This window comes from Lipotes vexillifer, unplaced genomic scaffold (genome assembly GCF_000442215.2).
Source record: "Lipotes vexillifer unplaced genomic scaffold, Lipotes_vexillifer_v1.1 scaffold763, whole genome shotgun sequence".
Taxonomy (NCBI): Eukaryota; Metazoa; Chordata; class Mammalia; order Artiodactyla; family Lipotidae; genus Lipotes; species Lipotes vexillifer.
The window spans coordinates 5,410,390-5,427,718 of NW_006770909.1; the positions used below are offsets into that span (position 1 = coordinate 5,410,390).

Sequence of the window (17,329 nt, forward strand, 5' to 3'; positions counted from 1 at the left end):
AAAAAAAAAAAAAAAAAAAAAAGAACTAGGAGTAGAGGTCTAACTCGAATCTGAACTTTCTAGAAGTCAGAACCAAAGAAAATATGTGAGGATGTCATCGTTCCTTGTCATCCCTCAGTGTCCTCAGGGATTAGTTCCAGGACCCACTCGGATCCCAATATCCGTGGAAGCTCAAGTCCCTTATATAAAACAACATAGTATTTGCATATAACCAATGCACGTCCTCCTGCATCCTTTAAATCACCTCTAGACCACGTATAATACCTAATACAATGTAAATGCTATATAAACAGCTGTAAATACCATGTAAAAGCTATGAAATAGTTGCCAGAGCACAGCAAATTCAAGTTTTGCTTTGTGAAACTTTCTGGATTGTTTTAGTCGAATATTTTTCATCTGAGGTTGGTCAAATCCATGGATGTGGAACCATCAGATACACAGAGGGCTGACTGTATGCGATCCCCATGCTTCAATAAAAGGCTTAGTAGGAAGCCTTAGTAGGTGTATATTTAAGGAAGGCTTAGTAGGTGTATATTTATATAAGTAACTTAATAGACCTGTCTTTGACTATGGTTTTGTAGAAGATCCAGAAATATTTTTCAAATGATTCTTTCTTTTATTGTTATTTTATTTAAAAAGCCAACAGCATGGTGTTTAATTATGACTTAAGAAAGTCAGTCTTGAGGAAACAGATAATATGGTCTAGTAAGTTATTTCCTGATAATATGGAGATAGAACTCAAAGGATCTGGGGAAATTAATATTTAATATATTCATTAGCTATTTTTCCCAACTCTCAGATGGCTCAACTGAGCTGCTAGCAAGCAGAATAAATTCCTGGTTGAATTTTCTGCTGAAGTGCTAATTTCTGGTGGGGTTAATGCATGCATATTGTTTGTGTACTGAATACGGAAAAATTGGTGTTCTGTTATTAAAAATGTTTTGGCCCATGGATAAAAGAAGAGTGAGTTATATGAAGTCTACATTCTTATTTTCTAAAGAGATGAGAAAGTATATCAATGATTAGTAAATGGAACAGTTCCCAATGCCTTCTTCCTCATTCGTTATGCAAGATAACAGTTTGAAAACCCAAATTTTAAAAAAGAAAAAGAAGAAAAAAGTCTTTGTTTATATATTACTAGGTCTATAGTTTGGTGGTATGGGTGCGGGACTGAAAGATATAAACATTCTTGAAATGGATAAAATGCCACTTTGAGTCTATTTAAAAGAAAGAAATCCTGAGAAGCTATTTCAGATCAATAATTTGGCAACAGTAGGGATGGGGGCACACTGCTCAGTACAAGCTAACAATTCTGGCAAAAGAATGTTCCACAAAGTCCTTTTTCATCTTTAGGTCATCGATCAGAGGTTTTCAAAAGGACAGGGTTGCTGGATCCCAGCTTGGTGGAACTCCTCACTCTACAAACCTTTCAAAGATCATTATCAGATAATAGGTTTCCCACCCCTACCCAACCACCCCACACCATTTCTCTTAAAAAAAAAAAATCAAGAGTCTCAATATCCCAGTACTAACTACCATCATTTCCTACTCACAGAACACTTCTAACACCAAATGTGTGGGTTTTGCACAACAAACAATTCTCCAGTTCTCTCCAGACACCAACTAGGTATCCTATAATTTAGTTCTGACACTATCTGAAGTTAGCACAGACCCCACAGATTTAGGGCTCAGTCCCACAAGACTGCTTCCTACTTCGGATAGCAGTCCAAAGTCCTGGGTTGTCACTGGTACTTCTACCGAAGAAGGTTCCCAGACTCCCTTTGCGGATTCAATGATTTGCTTTAATGGTTCACAGAATTCAGGGGAACACTGTACTTACTGACAGAGAGGAAGAAACTTTCATCTCCCCTTCTAGGTTCTTCTGGCTCATCTAAGAATTAAACTGACCTGAGACAGATCAACAGAAGAAAGTCAAACAAAAATTTAATAACATGTATCCGCGGGAGAGACCCAGGAAAACTGAGTAACTCACCAGAATGGCTGTAAACCTGACCTTAAATATCACCTTCAGCTAAAAACAAAAGAGGATATTAGGGGTAGTGGTTTTGGACTTCAAAGGGAAGGAAGGTAATTCATGTGCAGATGGAAAGGCAAATGTGTGGTAAATAAATGTTTGCTGGGCAACCCAGAGCCAATAGGATACAGGATGGACTCTGATCTTTAGGTTCTGCCTAGAGTTTCCCCCAACACATCTACCCCATATTTTGGGCAGACATCTCTGGTGATAGCTCTATTGAGGGAACAGGCCCTCCATCTAAATTTTTTTAGGCAGCTAAGATGAAGTTTAAAGTTTCTTCCTGAAACTTCTCTAGGCAGGAAACACAAGAGACGGAAAAGACCTACAATAACAAACCCAAAACAATTAAGAAAATGGGAATAGGAACATACATATCGATAATTACCTTAAATATAAATGGAATAAATGCTCCAACCAAAAGACATAGACTGGCTGAATGGATACAAAAACAAGACCCATATATATGCTGTCTACAAGAGACCCACCTCAGACCTAGGGACACATACAGACTGAAAGGGAGGGGATGGAAAAAGATATTCCATGCAAATGGAAATCAAAAGAAAGCTGGAGTAGCAATTCTCATATCAGACAAAATAGACTTTAAAATAAAGACTATTACAAGAGGCAAAGAAGGACACTCCATACTGATCAAGGGATCAATCCAAGAAGAAGATACAACAATTGTAAATATTTATGCACCCAATATAGGAGCACCTCAATACGTAAGGCAAATGCTAACAGCCATAAGAGGGGAAATCGACAGTAACACAATAATTGTAGGAGACTTTAACACCCCACTTTCACCAGTGGACAGATCAACCAAACTGAAAATAAATAAGGAAACACAAGCTTTAAATGACACGTTAAACAAGATGGACTTAATTGATATTTATAGGACATTCCATCCAAAAACAACAGAACACACTTTCTTCTCAAGTGTTCATGGAACATTCTCCAGGATAGATCATACCTTGGGTCACAAATCAAGCCTTGGTAAATTTAAGAAAACTGAAATTGTATCAAGTATCTTTTCTGACCACAATGCTATGAGACTAGATATCAATTACAGGAAAAGATCTGTAAAAAATAGAAACACATGGAGGCTAAACAATACACTACTAAATAACCAAGAGATCACTGAAGAAATCAAAGAGGAAATCAAAAAATACCTAGAAAAAAATGACCATGAAAACACAATGGCCCAAAACCTATGGGATGCAGCAAAAGCAGTTCTAAGAGGGAAGTTTATAGCAATACAATCCTATGACAAAAAACAAGAAAAATCTCAAATAAACAACCTAACCTTAAACCTAAAGCAATTAGAGAAAGAAGAACAAAAAACCCCCAAAGTTAGCAGAAGGAAAGAAATCATAAAGATCAGATCAGAAATAAATGAAAAAGAAATGAAGGAAACAATAGCAAAGGTCAATAAAACTAAAAGCTGATTCTTTGAGAAGATAAACAAAATAGATAAACCATTAGCCAGACTCATCAAGAAAAAAAGGGAGAAGACTCAAATCAATAGAATCAGAAATGAAAAAGGAGAAGTAACAACTGACACTGCAGAAATACAAAGGATCATGAGGGATTACTACAAGCAACTCTATGCCAATAAAATGGACAATCTGGAAGAAATGGACAAATTCTTAGAAATGCACAAACTACCAAGACTGAATCAGGAAGAAATAGAAAATATGAACAGACCAATCACAAACACTGAAATTGAAACTGTGATTAAAAATCTTCCAACAAACAAAAGCCCAGGACCAGATGGCTTCACAGGCGAATTCTATCAAACATTTAGAGAAGAGCTAACACCTATCCTTCTCAAACTCTTCCAAAATATAGCAGAGGGAGGAACACTCCCAAACTCATTCTACGAGGCCACCATCACCTTGATACCAAAACCAGACAAGGATGTCACAAAGAAAGAAAACTACAGGCCAATATCACTGATGAACATAGATGCAAAAATCCTCAACAAAATACTAGCAAACAGAATCCAACAGCACATTAAAAGGATCATACACCATGATCAAGTGGGGTTTATTCCAGGAATGCAAGGATTCTTCTCTATATGCAAATCAATCAATGTGATAAACCATATTAACAAATTGAAGGATAAAAACCATATGATCATCTCAATAAATGCAGAAAAAGCTTTTGACAAAATTCAACACCGACTTATGATTAAAAACCCTCCAGAAAGTAGGCATAGAGGGAACTTACCTCAACATAATAAATGCCATATGTGACAAACCCACAGCCAACATCGTTCTCAATGGTGAAAATCTGAAACCATTTCCACAAAGATCAGGAACAAGATGAGGTTGCCCACTCTCACCACTGTTATTTAACATAGTCTTGGAAGGTTTAGGCACAGCAATCAGAGAAGAAAAGGAAATAAAAGGAATCCAAATTGGAAAAGAAGAAGTAAAGCTGTCACTGTTTGCAGATGACATGATACTATACATAGAGAATCCTAAAGATGCTACCAGAAAACTACTAGAGCTAATCAATGGATTTGGTAAAGTAGCAGGATACAAAATTAATGCACAGAAATCTCTGGCATTCCTATACACTAATGATGAAAAATCTGAAAGAGAAATCAAGGAAACACTCCCATTTACCACTGCAACAAAAAGAATAAAATACCTAGGAATAAACCTACCTAAGGAGACAAAAGACCTGTATGCAGAAAACTGTAAGATACTGATGTAAGAAATTAAAGATGATACAAACAGATGGAGAGATACACCATGTTCTTGGGTTTGAAGAATCAACATTGTGAAAATGACTCTACTACCCAAAGCAATCTACAGATTCAATGCAATCCCTATCAAACTACCAATGGCATTTTTCCCAGAACTAGAACAAAAAATTTCACAATTTGTATGGAAATACAAAAGACCCCGAATAGCCAAAGCAATCTTGAGAAAGAAAAACAGAGCTGGAGGAATCAGGCTCCCCAGTTTCAGAGTATACTACAAAGCTACAGTAATCAAGACTGGCACAAGTATGGTACTGGGACAAAAACAGAAATATAGGTCAACGGAACAGGATAGAAAGCCCAGAGATAAACCCACACACCTATGGTCACCTTATCTTTGATAAAGGAGGCAAGAATATACAATGGAGAAAAGACAGCCTCTTCAATAAGTGGTGCTGGGAAAACTGGACCGCTATATGTAAAAGAATGAAATTAGAACACGCCTTAACACCATACACAAAAATAAACTCAAAATGGATTAAAGACCTAAATGTAAGGCCAGACACTATAAAACCCTTAAAGGAAAACATAGGCAGAACACTCTATGACTTAAATCACAGCAAGGTCCTTTTTGACCCACCTCCTAGAGAAATGGAAATAAAAGCAAAAATAAACAAATGGGACCTAATGAAACTTAAAAGGTTTTGCACAACAAAGGAAACCATAAACAAGATGAAAAGACAGCCCTCAGAATGGGAGAAAATATTTGCAAATGAAGCAACTGACAAAGGATTAATCTCCAAAATATACAAGCAGCTCATGCAGCTCAATATCAAAAAAACTACCCAATCCAAAAATGGGCAGAAGACCTAAATAGCTATTTCTCCAAAAAGATATACAGATTGCCAGCAAACACGTGAAAGGATGCTCAACATCACTAATCCTTAGAGAAATGCAAATCAAAACTACAATGAGGTATCACCTCACACCAGTCAGAATGGCCATCATCAAAAAATCTACAAACCATAAATGCTGGAGAGGGTGTGGAGAAAAGGGAACCCTCCTACACTGTTGGTGGGAATGTAAATTGATACAGTCACTATGGAGAACAGTATGGAGGTTCCTTAAAAAACTAAAAATAGAACTACCATATGACCCAGCAATCCCACTACTGGGCATATACCCTGAGAAAACCATAATTCATAAAGAATCATGTACCACAATGTTCACTGCAGCACTATTTACAATAGCCAGGACATGGAAACAACCTAAGTGCACATCGACAGATGAATGGATAAAGAAGATGTGGCACATATATACAATGGAATATTACTCAGCCATAGAAAGAGGTGGATGGACCTAGAATCTGTCATACAGAGTGAAGTAAGTCAGAAAGAGAAAAACAAATATCGTATGCTAACACATATATACAGAATCTAAAAAAACAAACAAAAAAAATGGTTCTGATGAACCCAGGGGCAGGGCAGGAGTAAAGACACAGATGCAGAGAATGGATTTGAAGACATGGGAAGGGGGAAGGGTAAGGTATGACAAAGTGAGAGAGTGGCATGGACATATGTACACTACCAAATGTAAAACAGATGGCTAGTGGGAAGCAACCGCATAGCACAGGGAGATCAGCTCCGTGCTCTGTGACCGCCTAGAGGGGTGGGATTGGTGGTGGGGAGAGTGAGAGGGAGATGCAAGAAGGAGGAGATACGGGGATATATGTATATGTGTAGCTGATTCACTTTGTTATACAGCAGAAACTAACCCAACAGTGTAAAGCAATTATACTCCAATAAAGATGTTAAAAATTTTTTTTTCTTTTTGAGTTTTTTTGGGCCTTGTTTTCACCTTGAAATAATCTGTACACTAAAGAGATATTTTAGGATGGCAAGTTTTGCTTCCCTACATTACTATTACCAGTTTATTTTAAAGGATACAACTCAGGAACAACCAAATGGAAGAGATGTGTAGGGCAGTGTATGGGGAAGTGATGCAGAGCTTCTGTGCCCTCTCCAGGCACACCACCCTCCAGTACTCGATGTGTTCACCAACTCAGAAGCTCCCTAAACCAAAGATGCTTTTTATGGAGGTTCCATTACAGAAACATGATTGATTAAATCATTGGCCATTGGTGATTTAATTCAATCTACAGCCCCTCTCCCCTTCTCTAAGGTTGGGGGCTGAGGCTGAAAGTTCCACCCCTCTAAACATGTGTTCTTTCCTCTTGGCAACCAGCCTCCATCCTGAAGCTGTCTGGGACCGCAACTAGAGTCACCTGATTTGTATAAACTCAAGTGTGGTTGAAAGGGGCTTATTATGAATAGCAAGAGATGCTCCATTACTCTATTCTCACTCCGATTACTCAGAAAATTCCAAGGGTTTTAGAAGTTCTTGTGTCAAGAACTTGGGGAAAAAGACCAAGACCATATATTTCTCATTATATCATAGTATCACACCCAGAGAATCTGCCTTTATTATTAGCTGAGCCATGTAGATTCTCCCTTGCCCCTGCCCAAAATCTAAAGTTACTTGCTTATAGAAAGTTGTCCACTCAAGTCGGAAGTTTATATGGAACTTCATCTCAGTATTACTTGAGAGGAGACTTAAAATTTTTTCAAAGGATATTATAGTTTCCCAGAAATTTTTATCAAGGCAAGGGGTGGTGTTACCATTACACGATTCTCCAGTCCTAGGTTAATTAAGGTTACTTTTAGCTTGTCTGTGTTAGAGAGAGAAGATCTCCCAGGTGAAGTTTTAAGTAAAATCTTGAAATTATTTTAACTAGAAATGGTTATTTTTGCTATCAGAGAGAGCCACACGTCATATTAACCTCCGGACGCTAATCTTACTTATCCAGTTTGTGTGTAATTAGACTTGGAGACAGAAGTATCAACACTTGATGTAAACTTGAGTTATTTTCTTAAATGGTTTTCGTGGTCATTAAATTACACAAAGAAGGGCTATTTATTAAACTCTCCAAACCCTCACTCCTTGAAATGAAGATGCAACAGTAATTCCACTCTGAAACTTCTCAATAATACTGGGTTGTAATAAGTTAATTTGACCGTATTCAGAAAGTAATCCCTAGGAAAAAATAGCCAATAAAGAATCAGTCTTCCCCATTCTTATTTACTGGCAGCTGTTGCAAATCCTGCCTTTAGAACCTCCTTTTATTAAGTCCACTAAGCATATACAATATAAATAGCTTTCAGAGGGCTAGCAACTCGATTCCAAACACATATGGGGTATGATTAATGTGAGATAATACACACATTCAAGACCTTCTAGAAAGGTCTCATCACGGAGCAGGATGAATGTTCAGAGAAATAAGTTCTTTTATGTGTCTGGAAGCCCAGATGTACTCGTGCGAACCCTAATGAGAGTGGCCAGTGCACACAAATTTCCCCCAGATGACTGTGGAGGAAGACTGGAAAAGGAAAATCAAGCCTGAAACTTCACACCCAAGAGGAAAGATTTTAATTAAAACCAGGCTTCTCACGAACAAATGATGTTAAAAACCTAGGTGAACAGGTGAGGTTAAGTCAAATGCTCTGCTCCTGCTTCCTACTATGTCCCGAGAAGAGCCCTTTTAGTTATTTACTTTCTTTACCTGTGAAACAGGGGTTGTAATGGTGCCTCCTTAGAGTTCTTGTGAGGATTAAATTGGTTAAGTAAAACCTAGAGCACATAACTAAGTGTCCTTGGTGTTCTCTATTTCTATTTTGTTTATATTATCACCTCAGTCTGGATACTGTTGATTGCCTAGGAGCTGTCAGCGTTGTCAGTCATCTGTATTTAGGAAATGAGATTTTATCCTACAGGACTGAACAGTATTAGATAAGGACAAAGATGTTGGAGACAACTAGTTCTAGACATAATTTAAACCATGATACATCTTCTCCGGTACTTTTTTTTTTTTTTTTTGGCCACGCAGCTTGCGGGATTCCCCAACCAGGGATCGAACCCGGGCCCATGGCAGTGAAAGCACTTAGGCCTAACCACTGGACCACCAGGGAATCCCCCATCTTCTCCTTTCTTTAAATAACAGAGGACAACACCATCCCAGAGCTCTTTTTGAGGCTAGGCATATAGCAACGAGGTCTGAACCACATGCTGCTATGCTTCAAGAAGCAATAATATTAAGTGTGGGGCTCCATCTTGTCTGGGCCTCTGTCCTGGATGGGAGGCCTAGTCCTCCAGCAGGAAAGCCACCACCCAAAAAGGCAAGTCAGGGATGCCACAATCAACCTGGCCACGATCATGTCATAGTCTTCCCTGCCTTCCCCCTAAGGCTGTGCATGTGCGTGCGTGTTAATAACCAAGGGCTTAGTCTTCTGCAATACAAAATTAACATCTTAGATTTGTAAGATCTGTCAATCTAGGGCTTCCCTGGTGGCGCAGTGGTTGAGAGTCCGCCTGCCGATGCTGGGGACACGGGTTCGTGCCCCGGTCCGGGAAGATCCCACATGCAGCGGAGTGGCTGGGCCCGTGAGCCATGGCCGCTGAGCCTGCGCATCCGGAGCCTGTGCTCCGCAGAGGGAGAGGCCACAACAGTGAGAGGCCCGCGTACCCCCAAAAAAAAAAAAAAAAAAAAAAAGATCTGTCAATCTAGTAGTGTAAATCTGCCACTTTTGTTATTATTCAAGATTGTCTTTTGCAATTCTAAGTCTTTTGCGTTTTCATATAAGTTTAAAAAATCAGCATATGAACTTCTACCAAAAAGAAAAAAGAAAGCTTGCTGAGAGTTTGATTGAGATTGCACTGAAACAACAGATCGATTTGGGGACTACTGACATCTTACCATTGAGAGTTCTAACCCATGGACATGATCTATCTGTCCCTTTAATTTCTGGGTTGCAACTTTAATTCATTTCCGTTCACTGCAATTTCAAATGTCTTACTTAGGGATTGAAATGCTTCCCCCCAGCCAGGCTTAGGGATCAAAGACCATGAGACAAGAGCATCTCTCTCTACTTTTTCATCCCACCTGCAACTTTCCCTAAGGCCACGAAGTCAGCCCCAGTCAATTAGGGGTGAACTAGATGGTGGGGAGAGCTGGCTCTGCATTCAGCTCCCGATGCTACCAACGAGGTTCATTTGCCTGAGAACACAGCAAGCCAAACACTGAGATGTGGAAGTTTGCAGCGGAGAAAGGGTTTATTCACAAAGCAGCCAAGCGAGGAGACAAAAGAACAAATCACAAATCCACCTCCCCAAAGACAAGGGGCTTAGGATATTTATGAGATAAAGAAGCACGGTGGCCTGAGGTGTGGGGAGCATGGGGAAAGGTGACTGGAGATAAGAAAAAAGTGAGGTAATCATCGTTCTGCACAGGCACAACTAAGTTACATAATTCTTCATGGGACGCATGTTCAGAATATGGTGACATTAGCATCCTCTGAGGGTGGAGTTTTTGACCCTTTGATGGCAAATGGTCACCGATCAGACACTCGTGCATGCCCAGTTGCAGGGTCAGTAGTCCCAACCAGTCTTAACTGGCTGGAGAGCCAACTGGACCATAGCTGATTCCAAGTTCCTGAAAAACAAATTGGGCAAACACCTTACAACTCCTACGTCAGAGATACTATCTATAGGGGTGGTGAATGGGTCTTGTATTGTTTAGGCTATGCGATGCTTGCAGGATACGCAAGTTTTTGTAAAAACAATTAAAGCGAGCTTGATCAGTGAAGACAAGTTACAGTTTATTATTTATTAAGCAAGTTATAGTTTAATGGATCTGACTGATGGCTACCCTCGGTTTCACAGATTATAATCCACTGTGCCTGTTCACACATCGCTGTTAAAAGTTCAGTCGGTTTTCCCTTGTCCCAGAAGTTCCTTTGCCTATGCCTACGGCAAGCTTGCTTCTCCACCCGCCAGTCCCCAAACTTGAAAATGCCACGGGGCATGAAAGTGCCCACTAGTCTCTCCTTATTTAGGAAGGGCTAGTCCATCTGTAGAATTTAATTCTACTGGCCTTCTTTTTTTTTTTTTTTTTTTTTTTTGCGGAGCACAGGGTCCAGATGCGCAGGCTCAGCAGCCATGGCTCACGGGCCCAGACGCTCCGCGGCATGTGGGATCTTCCCGGACCGGGGCACGAACCCGTGTCCACTGCATTGGCAGGCGGACTCTCAACCACTGCGCCACCAGGGAAGCCCTCTACTGGCCTTCTTTACAGCCACAACTCTCTGGGGGATTTAAGGAAAAATGTAATTTTTGTTTCGTTTTTTGGCCACGCAGCTTGTGGGATCTCAGTTCCCTGACCAGGGACTGAACCCAGGTCACGGCAGTGAAAGCCCAGAATCCTAACCACTAAGCCACCAGGGAACTCCCCAAAATGCAATAATTTAAAGTACTATTTTTTTCCTAATGTTTTCTCGGTGTTTATGGTAAGATCAATGATCTTCTGCAACCTTCCACATACAACCTGAAAACAGAATCAAAAGAGGCATTTCTAAAAATTGAAATTAGACAATCCTTCTTTTAAAATATGAGTCAACCCGTTAGGAGAAAGAGGGGTACTCTCCCAACAGGAAACACAAAAACCTACATTTTATGTTGTGTCGTAGTGAGCACTCAATTTAATCAACTAAATTTTATTTCTCTTAAGGATACCAAATCTGGTGGCAAGTAAACTGATATTTTTTTGTTTCTTTTCACAATATTTCAGATTTTGAATATTTGAACCTTCCATCAGAATAATGTCAAATGACAGCACAAAATCAGAACATTCATCTAGGATTCATCAGAAAAATGATCCACAACAGGTCTCTGATAGAACATTTTTCATTGACGCTTCTAATCAGAGCTTGCTTACCATTCCAGCGGAGATTTTAGGCTTACGAGAATTAGAGGAAGTGCATCTGGAAAACAACCAGATTGCAGAAATCCCCAAGGATATTCAGCATTTAAGGAACGTCAGGATCCTCTACCTGAACAAGAACAAGCTGGAGAATCTGTGCCCCGAGCTGGGGAAGCTGAGCAACCTGGAGGGCCTGGACCTGAGCGACAACCCGCTCCTGGCCTCGTCCCTTCGGGTCCTCGGCGGCATCCGCAAGTTGCGTGAGCTCCGCCTCTACCGCACGGACCTGGCGGAGATCCCCATCCTGGTCTGTAAACACCTTCACCACCTCGAGCTGCTCGGACTGGCAGGAAACCACCTGAAATCTCTGCCCAAGGAAATGGTGAACCAGACCAAACTGAGGGAGATCCACCTGAAACAAAACCTATTTGAAGTTTTCCCTCTGGAGCTGTGTGGTCTCTTCAACCTGGAGATCATCGACCTGGATGAGAACAAGCTAAGTGTCATCCCGGAAGAGATTGGGAACCTGACGAAGCTGAAGGAGTTCTACGTGGCCTACAACAGCCTGCCTGTTCTCCCAGAGTCGCTGTGTCAGTGCTCCAAGCTGTCGGTGCTGGATTTATCCCACAATCGCCTCCACTCCATCCCGCACACCCTGGCCGAGCTCTCGCAGGTGACGGAGATTGGGCTGAGCGGGAACCACCTAGAGAAGGTGCCGCACCTCCTTTGCAGGTGGACCTCGCTGCACCTGCTCTACCTGCACAACACCGGCCTGCGGGTGCTGCGCCGCCCCTTCCGACGCCTGGTTAACCTGCGCTTCCTCGATCTCAGCCAGAACTATCTGGAACGCTGTCCGTTGCAGATCTGTGAGCTACAGAACCTGGAAATCCTGGCGCTGGATGATAATAAAATATGCCAGGTACCGATCCCCTTCCTGGCTGTCACTATGAGTTAAAAAGCTATTAAGACACAGAGTTGGGCCTTTTTTCCTACAAGAAAATAGGTATTTCTGTAACATAATCAGTAGGGTGATTGTGTCACATATTTTAAGAGTGAGATTTTTCCATGTGTTTCCAGAGGGCCAGAAAGAGGCCAATAGGTGGATGTATTAGTGACACAGATTTTGGCTTGACAGGAGAAGGGAATTTGATAAGTAGCGGTCTTCAGCCAATGAGCTTTTCATCCCAGGAGGTGGTGTTTAAATATGAGCTGGATGGCTAGCTATGGAACATATTCAACCACCATATTAGAGGGTTAGAATAGAGATACCTTTTTGAGGCCTTCCAACTCTGAAAGTCTGGGAGTGGGAGTCTGTGAAATGCCTGCCTAATAGCAGGACAGATAGCCTTAGGATTCACTGGAGGGCAGAAGATATAATTGTAATTCATTGTTTCCTTCCAACTGAGATTTTAACTAAAGTTTCAGAATTGCTGAGCTAAAGCCTTTAAGGGTGAGAGGTCATGTCACTAAATTGATCAGTTCCAATAACAGAATTAATTATGAATATTATAGTTGCAATATTACACTAATAAGCTTAGTACTTTTTCTTTCAGTAGTGTCAAGCATTTGATACACTACAGCTTAAAAATTTGCAATAAAGTAGGTTAAAAATTGCTCTAATTTTATCCAGTGCATAAAAGTAAAGAGCAGAGAGGCTAGGGGAAAGGTAGAACTCCAGACTTTATATATCTATGAGTATAAATACTATATATACAAACATATGGGCTAACTTTTCATCAGTAGGAGATGCTAAATTGCTCTACTTATTTTTTAAACATTCTGCCTCAAAACTAAAAGCCCAATTTATTTTCTTACTGTTAAAAATAATCTTGACCTGAAACTTATCTTTTTGGAATACTTCCAGTTACCGTCAGACTTTGGTTTACTTTCAAAACTGAAGATTCTTGGACTAACTGGAAATCAGTTTCCTTCCTTTCCAGAAGAAATCCTTTCTTTAGAGTCTTTAGAGAAATTATACATTGGCCAAGATCAGGGAGCCAAGCTTACCCATATGCCAGAATGCATTAGGAAACTACAGGTAAGCCTCCCCAAACGAGCAGGCAAAAAATTATATGCCCTGATTCCTTAAATTCGCTGATATTGAGAAGACATGGTGTTGTTCTCACAGGTTGCATGTAGAATCATCCATACAAGATTCCTAGCTCCCAGCAAGCAGTCACTGTTACACTTTGAGGCTTCCACTGTCTTCCTGAACAGCCCCGGGATCCATACTCCAAGAACATTTTATTGTAATTGCTCTTGGGTATGTCAAGCCATACTTGTTTCTACTGTGTGCTTTGGCATGTTTTATTTGCAGAAACTGAGCCATACCACTTTGCAATTAATTTCCACTTTTAAAAAATATTCCCTGAAAATTATACTATTTTGAAGTTAAGGTATCATACAGATGACATGGCTGGGAGTCTGCATTTTGGATGGGACAGTCTGATTTCCCTCCTTGCATGGTGGAAGGCATATCATGGTGTACTTAACTATTGCACCAGGTTCATGCTGAAGATGGGTCCACAGCATTATGCTAAATCCTAGCAAAGCAACAAGATGACATCATTCAAAGACCAGTGTGTCTTTATGTATGTGTACTTTAAAGATTTTTTTTTCATGTTCCTGGTGCTACACTTTAATAATGATAAAGTAGGTGTAAGCCACTACATAACTCCCAGTCCTGGAACTGAGCAATGGCATGTACAGAACAGGTACGTCTCACCTATTCCTAATTCTCTATTCCTTTGCCCTGTGTTCATAGAACTCCTTTGGTCAGCTTGCTCCTTGTACATGTCACGCCACACCCTCCAAAATCTTAGGGTGAAATGCAAACATTAAAATCTTGCCCAGTGAATCTGAAAATAGTTAACCTATCCTCTGTACCTTTTGGCTACATCCGCTTGGGCAATGTTGGATTGATGTTTGTGGCAATTGCAGTTCTGTAGCAACTGCCACAGAGAATTAGCTGTTGAAAGGGAGCAAATGATATTTGTAGTTAAATGATCCAAACTGTTTTTCCATAAAGTTCTTGTGAAACAAATAAACACTAGATTCCCACGTTCTCTTTTCCCTGCATATGTGAGAACTGCAATTGATGGCTTAACTCAAAAATAATTGTAGTTTTTGATGATGATTCTTTAAATGTGTTTTTCCCTTTACCCCAATGCATAATATCCCCATTGAAAGAACATGGAGGGAATTCCCTGGTGGTCCAGTGGGTAAGACTACATGCTCCCAATGCAGGGATCCCAGGTTTGATCCCTGGTCGGGGAACTAGATCCTGCATGCATGCTGAAACTAGGAGTCCATGTGCAGCAACTAAGACCCAGAACAGCCTAAGTAAATAAATATTAAAAGAAAAAAAAGAAAGAACATGGGAACTCACAGGTGATTCTGGTTACCATAATTCTTTTATCAATGTAAGGATCATTATGGTATACTCTCATGTTATTTCAGAGTCTTAAAGAGCTGTATGTAGAGAACAATTATCTCGAGTACCTGCCTGTATCCTTGGGATCAATGCCCAACTTGGAAATTCTTGATTGCCGCTGCAATCTGATTAAGCAACTTCCAGATGCCATTTGCCAAGCACAAGGTGAGGAATCTTTGTAGGTCCACAGCCCAGTGGAGTTTGAGGCCAGCATTTCCTGTGATTGAAGGCTTCCTTGCCCTACTAAAGATCAATCTCAGTGATGAGAGCTTAGACCTACCCCATCATCTCCTTGCAGAGCTTCCTAGTGGTGTGGGGAAGGCCAGGTGCCAGGTTAGTACAGCTAAGAGCCTCACAAAGCCAATTAGATTGTTTGTTAAGAATTGAAAAGAAAATAGCAACTGCTAAGAAAGTTAGCATTCATCCATATAGTCATTATGCCATGAACAAGAATTTACTGAATACCTACTATCTGCCAGAATTTGGAGTTGGGGGTCCTGTATTAAATTTGCATTAGGTCAATAAGTCACTTGAATAAAAGGAAAAGGATTGACCCAGAGTAATGACATTAGCAAGGGGGGACTTTTGGAGCTACATGATTGACATGAAAAATCATACATGATTCATATTTGAACATGCAAACATTTTCCACTAGGCTAAACCACTATTTGTAAATCCATCCATTCACTGAACAGGCTTTTGCTGAGATCCTACTGGAACCAAATAAAACCTTTTTCTTTGCCATAATGTGCTGAATCTTCAGGTTTATAGATGTGTTTTCAAGCTATGACTTATTCTTTAATGAAAGGAGGATGAAGGAATATGAGTGGAAGCTGTTGCCTACCCATACCCATAGGACATAATTCAAAGATTAGTGGCAGGGATGGGTATGAGGTACTCCTTAGTCATGCTCCTGACAATGCATTTTTAGCCTCTCTTTGATCCCTGGGGGAATGGAACGTTCTCAACATTTTTTAGTATTTACTATTTTCCTGTCTCTAACACTGATTTACACTGGCTCCAACAACTCTGAGTTGTTATAAAAAAGAGAACTTGGTTTGCCTCATTAAATGTGCCGTCTTTTGTTACATGGCATAGGAGGAAACAAACATTTCAAAGTGATTGGACTAAAGAATGCATGCTTTAATTTTGTTTGTTTTTAAGACAGATTCATTATTTTAAAACAATCATTTCAGCTTTGAAAGAATTACGGCTCGAGGACAACTTGATCACCCATCTTCCAGAGAATTTGGATAGTCTAGTGAATCTAAAAGTTCTGACACTGATGGGCAATCCCATGGAAGAGCCCCCAATGTTAGTGTGTGCCGAAGGCGCTGAGGCTGTATGGGCATACCTTAAAGAAAGAAAAAATATGAAGACAATGGCAACAAAGGTAAAATCAGCAAACATTTTGTATAACATATTCACAGTTGCTTGGAGTGGGATTCGTGTTAAACTATAGATTTATGAGGCTGCTCTTTACACATCTATACCTTGAGAATAGAGTTTCTTATTTACTTTTATATCCCCAGGGCTAAGCGAGAGAGTTTTTAACATCATCCTAGCATTTTTTGTCTTTTCTGTTCCTTTTCTCTGTGTCAGATGAGAAGCCGACAAATAGGCAAAAGAAACCCAAACTTCAAATTCCCAAACTATCTAAAACTGTTGGACTATTCACTGGAGTGAAAAGCTTATGTTAACAAAGTCAGTAAGTGGAGGCTGAAAAATTAGAAATGAAAGCATTTATGGATCAGAGGTCTAGAGACCAGAGTTCTGCTCTGCCCCTTAGCATCAAAGGGCTAAGAGCCTTGTCACTCTCTTCCTTGCCCACCAAGCCCATGGAAACATAAGGATATCCCAGACAGCCCAGGAACGTGTCCACTTCAGTCAGTATTCAGTATTCTTCATTCAACTGGTCCAACCCCCCATCATCTCACACCCAGTTGACTGCATTAGCCCTCCAACTACTGTCCCTAATTCCTCACCTGCTTCCCCTGTGATACATCTTCCACTCAGCAGTCAGACCTACGCTGTTAAAACCTAGGTCAGATCTTGCCATGCCTCTGCTGAAGTGGACAACTCTCCATTTTACCTGAAATAAGAGTTAGTCTTTGGTCTGTAAGACCCTTTATCAATGGCCCTCAATCATATCAGACCTAACATCCTCCCTTTCCTGGTAAATATTGTGTGACACCTCCTTTACACTTCTGAAATTAAACTCATAGATAATATAAGCTACCACAAACATAATTTTAATAAATCAAAATAATGCCCAAGCTGCAACATAAAGGAAAAAAGTTTATATTAAAATATTAATTTTTTTTTTTTTTTTTTTTT

General features: G+C 40.2%; 1 protein-coding gene across 1 annotated transcript in view; it reads left to right on the forward strand.

The window, feature by feature from the left end:
• Positions 1–11,458: 11,458 nt before the first annotated feature.
• LRRIQ4 (leucine rich repeats and IQ motif containing 4) overlaps positions 11,459–17,329 on the forward strand; it is a gene marked incomplete at its 3' end in the record, with an annotated part of 10,518 nt that continues 4,647 nt past the window's right edge. The window contains exons 1-4 of the mRNA XM_007446441.1: positions 11,459–12,478; positions 13,424–13,597; positions 15,019–15,157; positions 16,189–16,385. Of these exons, the coding sequence (XP_007446503.1) occupies positions 11,459–12,478; positions 13,424–13,597; positions 15,019–15,157; positions 16,189–16,385 (1,530 nt within the window). The remainder of the gene's footprint in view (positions 12,479–13,423; positions 13,598–15,018; positions 15,158–16,188; positions 16,386–17,329) is intronic.